The sequence below is a fragment of the Glycine max genome, chromosome 17 (genome assembly GCF_000004515.6).
Source record: "Glycine max cultivar Williams 82 chromosome 17, Glycine_max_v4.0, whole genome shotgun sequence".
Classification (NCBI taxonomy): Eukaryota; Viridiplantae; Streptophyta; class Magnoliopsida; order Fabales; family Fabaceae; genus Glycine; species Glycine max.
Window position 1 is genome coordinate 9374391 of NC_038253.2, and position 10858 is coordinate 9385248.

The 10858-nt window shown below is 31.9% G+C and overlaps 1 protein-coding gene across 1 annotated transcript; it reads left to right on the forward strand.

Moving 5' to 3' along the window:
- The first annotated feature begins 3308 nt into the window (after window positions 1–3308).
- Window positions 3309–7944, forward strand: LOC100782712 (serine-threonine kinase receptor-associated protein). Its single transcript, XM_003549738.4, has 7 exons — window positions 3309–4011; window positions 4269–4404; window positions 4961–5042; window positions 6759–6934; window positions 7072–7209; window positions 7293–7432; window positions 7508–7944. The coding sequence occupies exons 1-7, from the start codon at window positions 3894–3896 to the stop codon at window positions 7774–7776; spliced, it is 1059 nt and encodes a 352-aa protein (XP_003549786.1). The 5' UTR covers window positions 3309–3893; the 3' UTR covers window positions 7777–7944.
- Window positions 7945–10858: the final 2914 nt, after the last annotated feature.

Below are 10858 nucleotides of genomic sequence, written 5' to 3' on the forward strand. Positions count from 1 at the left end.
ACAAAAATAGGAAAATACTTGTTAAGCTTATATAAGAGATGAACTGGTTCGATATCTTATAGAGCAGAGAGAGGCAAAGGAACTTTAGACTCCAAATTGAAGATTTGTGTTATAGTGGGTCTAAAAAACCCAAACTTGGAGAGCCAAAAAAATTAGTTATAATGTACCAAAATAAAAAACAGGGAAGTAGTTTAAATATAAGTTTTTTTTTTCATGATGTATAAGTATAGCACTTTAACAGCATAATAGTGACCGTAAATCCTGGGTAACTAGCTATATGTTACCTATCCTCATCCTACGATAATATTTTGAAACAAACTACACTAATGGAGATATCCCTTCCTCCTTTAGTACTGCAAACTTTTTTCTGGTACATATTGCTGCAAACTTTTTTTTTTTTTTTTTATGTATAGGCCCAAAATGTAAACATGCGTAATTTTAAATATACTTGTGCTTTAATCCAGGTCAAATGTTTATTTTATTGTAAGCTTATTTTTTAGATATATGAATTATATTTTAGATTGATAAAAAGAATATATATTGTATATAAGATTGTTTTAATTATTAATAACTTCTATTAAAATTTTGTTTAAAAAAAATGAAAATGATAGATAAAAAAATAAGAAATTTAAAAAAATATAAACTCATTTTCAATAAAGAAAAACTCTTAAAAATTTTTTTTAATAAAATTACTGACTTAATACTTATTTCCTACGTTCTTTCAAGATATGAAAGATTATTAGACTTTTTTTTTTTAAAAAAATACGAGTTAATATTTTATCAATTGGATTAACTTTTGTCAATGATAAAAGACTAGAGAAAGTTAAAGTTAACACTTAATGACATTCTAAGATTTCAATTAAATTTATGTAAGAGAAGGCGAAACATAAGAAACATCTGTAAAAATCAAAGACTTCATCAAAAGGGAAAATGAACATGGGAAAACATAAGCGTACAGTGACACGCATTCCGCCAATACAGATGGCGGAACCTATGGGGATGGTTTTTGCCAATACTGCTGGTGGAACCTATGCTGGATGGTGCCGCGATATATGGCATGGCCATGGGGATGCCGCTGACATGCATAGTGTGTTTCGTTGCTACCATTAGTAAAACCCACATGGCACATGAATGTTTTTTCTGCATGAACAATGCTGCTGTAGTGGTGTTACGCAGTTGGAGTTGGCGATATGCATGCCATGCAAGCAGTGTGTTTCGTCAGTAATGATGGCGAAACACACTTGGCACACATAATTTTTTTTTGCTGACATGAACAGTGGGATTACGCTGATGAAAACGGTGATATCACGTACCCCTTGAGGAATATGTTTAAAAAGGGACCCCTTTTGAGAATAAGTTTGTAAAAGGAACCCCATGACATCATTTTGCCAAGCGTTCACGTTTATTATCTAACCGTACTTTAAAAAGATTACCTTCAAAAAAGAAAGATATATGTAATAAATAAAAAATAATTATAAGTTATACATTATTTTAACTAAATTATAATTTATAAATTTATTTTATTTTACTGATTTTCTAATTTTATCATTTAATGTATTTTTTAATCAATTTTATGGATAAAGTAAAAGCATGCGCGAAGGAATAAAGGTAACTTAATATATGGCGTATTTACTATTCAATCTTGAGGTTATTTATGCTTGTTGGGAATCACAAGAAGGTTAAGATTAAGGAAATGCTTACACACACTTGAATGAAATGTAATACATAAACCATCAAAATGTATATAGGTGTTAGTAAAAAGCTAATTTAGAAAGTTTGAAAAATGTCAACTCTTGGTGTTTATCATAAGTTGGGGTGTTTTTTTATAGTTATAAGCGTCTTATATACTTTTTTCAAACTAAGAAAATAATTTTAAACTTTTTTTCAAAAATAATTATAACATTGAGCTACTTTAGAGCATAAACTTTATAAGTTGAAGAATTATTTAAGTTGCAAACTATAAGGTAAACAAATGAGAAGCAAATATAAGAAGATATTGCACAAAAATATTCAATATTTGCATGTGATATACATACATGGACATTATTAGCCACGTCAATCACGTGTATATGGTTTATGACAAGGAACTAAGGTTGTATTTGTTATAAGTGAAAAATTAATTTACCAATGACAAAAATCAGGATTCTTCGTTTAGAGCATGACACTGAGGAGAGAAATAAGTTAAGTTATCCCACAACACATAATCATTTTCCTGCTACCGTTGTGAAAATGATATATTTACATTTTTATCCTCGTAAATTTGTGGAAAGAAAACTAAAAAGAATAATTGCGAGGACATAGTTGTATTTTTGTCTGATTATTTTACTTTTTTATCTTATTTTTCATCTATTTCTTTAAAAAAAACAACAACTAAACTTTCAACTTTTTTTTTCTACATTTTTCTCTTCTCAAATTATCTCTTTTACTTTTATTTTCTCAATTTCTCTGCTTAGAATCAAACATGGTCTAAAGGGAGATTTATTTAATTTCATGAAAAACACTTGGGGGCAAAAACAAACTTACTCATATTTGAGAGATAAAAAATATTCAATCTTTTTTAGGTTTAAGCTCTTTTGATTGTCAAAGTTGTGGGCATATTGGGGCAAAAAATAATGAAACAAAGAAAGTAAACTCAAAGTCATAGTTTAGTTTAGGTATATCCAACAATGTCATGTGTATTGCTTCACTTTAAACTTTTATTCTTTTGAATGTCTTGAGTTTTTTTACTAGAGTTTTTACAAGTGATCACTAGAAATGTTTCGTGTAGTCCACCGATCTTCCTTGATGGTGATCACTTTTCCAAATAATTGTAAACCCTCATTATTAAGGAAATAGTGAAAGGTATTGTTATATGAGTATTAATGGTTGATTTTTCACAAATGATGTTATAAGTAGACTATCATTATCTGAAAAAGTTTATATTAAAGTGAAATTAAGGATAAAAAAGTTTCTAAATAAAATTAAACAATTTCCATATTAAAGTTTATTTACACATCAAATGCAATGTCAAGTATTGTGATAAAAATGTTAGAGTGAGGCATAGCATACGATTTGATTTTATGTTTAATACATTTTGTAAAACAGGAAAAAACATCACATGAAATTAAATTAAATGATAATACAAACGAACTTTACTAATGTATTTAGAAGACAATTTTTTTATGCCAAAAATGATCTTAATTTGTATTAAGAAAATTATGTAAAATAAAAATAAAAAGGTGATAGATATTTTAATTTAAAACGAATATTTAAAAATAAAAAATATATAAGCAGAACAATAAAGAATTATGAAATAAAGTATAGCCTTCCTATGACAATGGTTGGGCCTTAAAGCCACCCAGCCAGATCCAAATGACTGCGTAAGAAGAAAACTGAGATTGGCTACGTGTAGGTGTTTGGAGTGGGGTCCACAATCCACCATCTCCATCCATTCCATCCGAGAAACCATAGACACAGTAGAAAAGGCCAGATCCAAACCCAACGTAACCTCGCTTCGTGCCTATCCTCCACCCTCACCCTCACCCTTTCCTCCTCTCCATCTTTACCCATTTTATTTTATAATATTATATACATCACATTATTTTCTCTTCTTTTCTTTCCTTTTTACCATTTTCAGTTCACAGGGTTAGGTCTTGCTCCCTTGTCTGGTCTGGTGTGCAATTCCCATACCAATAACAATACACCCATTTTACCATTCAATATACCTATAGTCATCCTCTCCTTCGTTCTGAAAATCGTAGATTTTTGTTTTAGGGTTTCTCTTATATAATCTTTTCGTAACACAAAAAAAAATCACATAAATCTTCCTTTATATTTATTACTATTTCGTTTTTTCTTTGGATTAATTAACTAGGCTTGAGCTATCCGAATAATAATAATAATAGTTTCGGAGAATGGAAAAGAAAAAGGTAGCAGTTCCCCTCGTGTGCCACGGACACTCTCGCCCCGTGGTTGATCTCTTCTACAGTCCCGTTACGCCCGATGGGTTTTTCCTCATCAGTGCCAGCAAGGGTAACTTTTACTTTTTTTCAGCTTTAAATTCGGAACAATCATTGTCTTTTTATGGATCTGAAATTATTCTGGATTTGTTTTGGTGCCTGCTCCTCAGATTTCGATTCCTAAATGTATATCGAAAAATGAAAAAAAAAATAAACATTTAGGGTATTACCGCTACTGTGAGACGCAGTTAAATCATGTGTTTATGCACTGATTTTTTTATGTATGCGTGTAGTGGAAGATTTGATGTTGAGTTTTTGCTTGGTGTTCAGATTCTAGTCCTATGCTCAGAAATGGAGAGACTGGAGATTGGATTGGAACATTTGAAGGGCACAAAGGTGCTGTGTGGAGTTGCTGCTTGGATACCAGTGCCTTACGTGCTGCAACTGCTTCTGCTGATTTCTCAACGTATGTCATTTTTTTTCAATGCTAAGCTTACTCACTGTCCTATGTGTAATTGGTCTTGCTACTTGGCAATTTAGCTCACACTGACCTATCGCCTGCCTTTGCTGAAAGAGACTGTGAAGTTGATTCAATGGGCAATGGGATTCATCCCATTTATTTGAGTTCATACTACTGGCTTTACTTGTAAACTTGTTTCCTTGCTTGTCTGTGCTCTCTCGCACACTTTTTTTGTTGGCCTCGGTCATGGTAGCTTAGTATTTACATTTGGCTCATGACCATAATTTATGGCAGTTTTGCTGAAGTATTCTTGTGTTGATCAGTTTTCAGTAGTGTTGGCAGATAGATTTTCCTGGCAACGTATTTGACGTTTGCATTAGCTTTTTTTTCAGTAGTACATGAGAGTCACTCTTTTCTTTGCCTTTGTTTCAGCATTGCTTGTTACAACATACAAGTAGCGTGATCTATTTAGATCCTCCTGCAATTAATGTAGTGCATTGTATTGTCAATGTTATAATTCATTGATTACAAGCTTACTAGTTATCTTTGGTTTAATGTGCAGGAAAGTTTGGGATGCTTTGACTGGAGATGAATTGCACTCTTTTGAGCATAAGCACATTGCTCGAGCATGTGCTTTTTCTGAGGTAGATTTGGCAATGTTAACTTCATACTGATTGAGTACTATGATTTCTGTTGATATCCATTTCTGGAGAAGGAAAATCAATATATCAATATATGAGTTATAAAAGCATAAAATAAATGGGCCATGGAAGACTGGTAGTTGGAATCTCATGAATCATGATTCAATTCATGTGATTTGGTGCAAATACTCGCTCCATCCATACAGAAGACATGGAGATTTGTTTTGTTGCCAGAAATGCATGCTGGAACTTTAGAAATTTTGATTCTGTTGCATTTCCAAGTTCCAACTACACAAACCTTGGTCACAAGGTTGTCAAACTCGAGAGTTTATGCAAACTCGTGAAGGGTCCATAACTGCACCTGTAAACTTGTAAGAGTTTACTAAACACAAAAACAATATTAAAATTTCTAACTGCAGTAGTACTATAGAATAATAGATATCCAACATTCCAACTTCATAGTACAGCAAACCTTAATTACAGAGTATGATATTGCAATTAAAAATAATACATAAATGACCAAATCAAAAGTTCATAAGATAAAAACATTTGCAAACAATTAAGCTTAATCAAGCTTTTAAGTGTTCAATCAAGTAGTTAATCAAACATTCAGTGCTAATCAAATCTTGCTAAGCTAGTGAGGGGAGGCACAACACTACACTAATTCCACACAACACTTGTTTCAGGGTTTCTGTTTGAAGGTTATAATTATTGATGTTGGGAGGGAGAAAATATGACAATCCCAAATAATAAATGTACATAAGGAAATAAAGAAATTATTCTATTTGTATACAAAGTCTTGCAGTTTTATAATATTAAAAGTATATTGTACATTTTAATAATTGATCATGAATCTAATGATTCACAATTAAGTAGGTCTTTCTATTCAATTCCTGATTTGATAGCATGGAATGAGTGGGCTAAATACTAATGGGGTAGGGGAATAAGAGTTATAGATATATTAACACTGTCATTTGCCTATAATTTATTAAATCCTAATGTTAATATTACAAATAGCTGTCTTGGTTTCATGACTTTTATCCCAGCTGTAAGGTTCTATCTGTTTTGTTTTTAAATTTTACGCTTTTAATATACTAAGGTTTTACTTTGAAAAATGTCTAATTTTTTTAGCAAAGTTTTTGCATGTCTCTTTATTTTAGATTTTTTCCTTTACTACGAATTTTCTTCTTCCATTGACTTGGTGTGTTTGGATGGGGAACTGATAAAGGAATTTAATTTTTAAGTGTATTTAAATTATCATACATTCAAAATGACTTGTTTGGATATCAAATCCAAAGAATAAAATGATGGGAATTTTACAGGAATTTTTTCCCCAGGCAAAATGAAGCAATTTAAGGAATTTTAAATAACACAAAATTAAATTTACATAAATTACTTAATCTAAAAAAAAAATTGAACTACAAAAAATTTCAATTGCTTTATTCAAACACAGTATTTTTTATAATAAAAAGAATATAATCGAAGTAATCAAATTCTCATGCACTTTAAATTTCTTGAAATTTGAAATCCATTATCCAAACACTATCTTATATCTCATTTGTTTGTTTAAATGTAATTTTTACTTTACCATACCAAGCCATTGCTATAGAAATTGTTTATACATCTCTTTTGGGAGTAATGGATATTTGTTCTTTATCTGGGTTTTGCCTACAAATACTTGCATTTTGAAATTCACTGATATTTTATACCTGGGAGCAGGATACTCACCTTTTACTTACTGGGGGAGTTGAGAAAATTCTCCGAATCTATGATATGAATCGGCCTGATGCACCACCCAGAGAAGTGGATAAATCTCCTGGTTCTGTCAGAACTGTTGCCTGGCTTCATAGTGACCAGACAATATTGAGTTCTTGTACTGATATGGGAGGTGTCAGGTATATCCTCCATTAAGCCATTTGATACTGAAAGCTTGTCTGTGTTGTAAATCGTGTGCTAGCTTTCTTGTTTTTAATATATATATATATAGCATTGGATACTATATATTGCACTGAATCTAGTTGATGTTTCACAGGTTATGGGATGTAAGAAGTGGTAAAATAGTCCAGACACTGGAAACCAAGTCATCTGTGACAAGTGCTGAAGTGAGTCAGGATGGCCGTTATATAACAACTGCTGATGGTTCTACTGTAAAGTTTTGGGATGCAAATTAGTAAGTACCAAGCCGTGTTGGTCTATCTCTTTACCCAAATTTGTTTGTATGATTTATCAATCTTCGTTACCTTTGTTTTCCAGCTATGGATTGGTGAAGAGCTATGATATGCCCTGCACTATCGAATCAGTTTCTCTGGAACCTAAGTATGGGAACAAGTTTGTTGCCGGGGGAGAAGATATGTGGGTTCACGTGTTTGATTTCCATACAGGGAATGAGATTGGTAAGCTATTGGGCCCATTAGTTTTTGATGTTGTACTGTGCTTGTATATGTTTTGATGATCTATCTGTGTGGCAGCATGCAACAAGGGGCACCATGGTCCTGTCCACTGTGTTCGTTTTTCTCCTGGTGGAGAATCCTATGCCTCAGGATCTGAGGATGGAACCATCAGAATATGGCAGACTGGCCCCTTGACCCTGGATGGCTCGGAGACTGTGTCTGCAAATGGTTCAGTTGATAAGGTGAAGGTTACTGCAGATGAGGTTTCGCATAAGATTGAGGGTTTTCAAATTGCAGATGAAGGGAAATCTAAAGAAAAAGACGAGGCTGTGGAGGAATCAAGCTAATAGTCGTGCATTTTGTCTGGCAGAGTGTTAGAATTAACTAGATCAAGTGCCTTATGTACGTGATTAGTAAACTAAATTTTGTAAATTTTAGTTTGTGTTTGAGATTTTACTGAATTGAACGAGCTTGTTGCAGCTGGCTGAAATAAGTTCTGTTTGCTTTTATTTCAATTCTGACATGGGAGTTTATGGAATATAGGTAATGACTTGGTATACTTGTTCAAGAATCATGGCCACTAAAACGGCTTTAATCTATAGATTCTGGCCAGTTTAATTTTGGCCGGGACTTGCGCTCTAGTATATCTTTTTCTTGGTTACATTCTAATGCTATCTAGTATTTGAAGTAAAAAATAGAGAATAGACTTAGGCAGGAAGGGTAAAACGTTAACATTTTCAATTCCGCTTTTATTACAAACTTAATAATTATGTAGAAATCTATAATATAGATTAAAGCATTTTACCCTCCAAGACATTAGTAGTTAAACGTAAACATTTTCAATTCCTCTTTTATTACAAACTTAATAATTATATAGAAATCTGTCATATAGGTTAAAGCATTTTACCCTCCAAGACATTAGTGGTAAAACGTTTAACATTTTCAATTCCGCTTTTATTACAAACTTCCCCTGCCTAATGGATGAGAGATTTGTGAATATATTAATGGATTCGTTACTAATGGATTTTAGCTAAAATCTCTCATCAACGAGACTTCCAAGGATTAGTAGATTCGTTACTACCGGATTTTAGCTTATTCATGGAAATTTTCTGTCTCTACTAATTGTGGATTTGCTAGGTTATAACACTAGGACAAGGACCTGCTATTCCTGGTTATGCTTCTGTTGCTTGTGGCTTATGTTACTCAACTTAATAAGGTACTAATCTTAATTGAGAATAATTTTATTTTCCTTTTCAATATTGGGATTGCTATTTCATGTGTTGGAAAATTGGATTCGTTTCCTGGCATATCTCATCTTGTTTGTACTTGAATTCCTTTCCTGGCAAGCTAGTTGGCTCGTGTTTGGTGCTTCTCAAAAGTGGGAAGTAGTTGAGACTATTACATTTCTGCATCTGGGATAAGCTTTTTCTTCACACACATGTCAGACCATCTTTAAATTTAGTGGGATCCACTGTCTCATTGAGAGCAAATGGTTGCAGGAAGAAAAAACACTTCCTCCAATGGGCAGCCAGGATATTCTTATTTAGGGGTCTAACATCGAAATTTCTCCTTCTCCTCACTATCCTTTTCATTCAACAAGTGTAAATTATCAATTATGTACTTCCTCCAATTCGTTTTATAAGAAACAAGTTTCAGTGCTTATAAAAATACCCAAAGGTAGTATTGTTTATCAACTCTATAAATGCATGCTTTTAAACAAATGTCAATTAGTGTTTTTACTTTGCAGAGACACTTGTCAAAGATTCAAAAATGAAATATATAATAAGTTTTTCAAGTTTCTACTATTTTTTTATTAGAAACTAGAAATATCCTTTACCAAGAGATTATTAAATTGGGGATGATGATTGTAGACGACAATTTTTTTTCATCTTAATATTTAACAAACAACATATTTAGAACTTAAATTCAAAATTATCACTTAAAGTAAAACAATCGCACATTAGCTGATTCACACTCTTTTAGATGTTATTTTCTTATTTTTGACATGGATTTGAAGTTTACGGTGAATTAGAAATGCTGATGCAAACGTGCTAGAAATTTCAAAATGAAAAATTAACCTACAACCTACTTTTGCCGTACAGTACAGATGTGTAGCAATTGTGTATATCAATGGTGTTGGTAGTGGTCGTATGACAACATAATGATAACGAAAAAGATAGTCATGACTCAGATTGTATTATTCTAACTTCCGAGGACATGTTGTCGTATGGCAATATAATGTAATGAAAAAGATAATCATGATCGCATTATTTTTATTACTGTGGGCACATTGCTTTGATTGTTATGATGGGCGATTAACGCAGGTGTTCATTTTACGATGTATTTTGATGTTTATGTTATGTTTTTTTTAGTTAAACTTAAAATTTCACTTAAATTATTTATATAAAAAATTAACATTAAATGTTGATATTAATTCCTACAGTAAACTTTAATTTTAATTAATGGATAATATTCAAGACCACGTAAAAAAACTACCCATGTTGTCTTTTTTATGGCTGCAGCAGTATTGATTCTGATGTTATGATGATTTAAGTGATCAACGACAGTGAATTCAACCGTAGTTTAATTTTATTGATATTGTTATTTATTAATTAATTAATTTATTGATAAGCAAGATATGCAGTTGCTGGTAGTACTAGCTGCATTGCTGCAGCAGATATGTTGCTTAATGTTACCGACTTACCGTCATGAGTCATGGACCATTGACAGGGGATACTAATGACTCATCTGAAAGTGCCATTATGTTTGATTTTCATCGCATGAGATTTCTTAGTATATGGACTAACCTATATGTTCATATATAACTGGGATGTAAAATACTCTCCCATTCAAAATAATTGTAAAAGTAAGAATAAATCAAATTTGTGAGGATTTTTCTTTAGGCTTAATAATATATCACTTTTTTTTTTACAATATATATATATCACTTAAAAAAATCAGTGTTAGTCATTTTTCTTTAATTCAGGTTTTCTGATTTTAACGAGGTGATGATCTTCTAAAAAAACTGTGAACCTAAGTTTTCAAGGGTTTCCATCACATCTACTTAGATTCTTTTTGAATAATTCTTTCATAAATTCTTATAAGAAAAAACAAAACAAGATAAAATGAATTGAATTTCTCTCAAACTAAAATCTATACATTTAAGTCGTGGAAATGCTTACATCTAACTTTTCCAAAAGCTAAAATAGATAAAATTAATTTTAACATGAGAAAAAAACCAATTCACTTTTAGTTTCCTATTTTTTTCTCCTACGAGAGTGCTTATGGTCTAAACATGATGTTAGAACACTGGCATTGTCTGAACCAGGAGTACCCGTTTTTCAACGTGGTGTCTAAACAAACACGCAACCTGGAACAGAGACAAAAACTGGAATTGTTCCTTTGCTTGAGAAAGAAAAAAAAGTGGTT

Coding starts and splice junctions, on each gene's coding strand:
- LOC100782712 (XM_003549738.4), top strand. CDS start 3,894: ATGGAAAAGAAAAAGGTAGCAGTTCCCCTCGTGTGCCACGGACACTCT. Junction 4,405..4,960: donor GCTTCTGCTGATTTCTCAAC/GTATGTCATTTT, acceptor TTTAATGTGCAG/GAAAGTTTGGGATGCTTTGA. Junction 7,210..7,292: donor AAGTTTTGGGATGCAAATTA/GTAAGTACCAAG, acceptor TTTGTTTTCCAG/CTATGGATTGGTGAAGAGCT.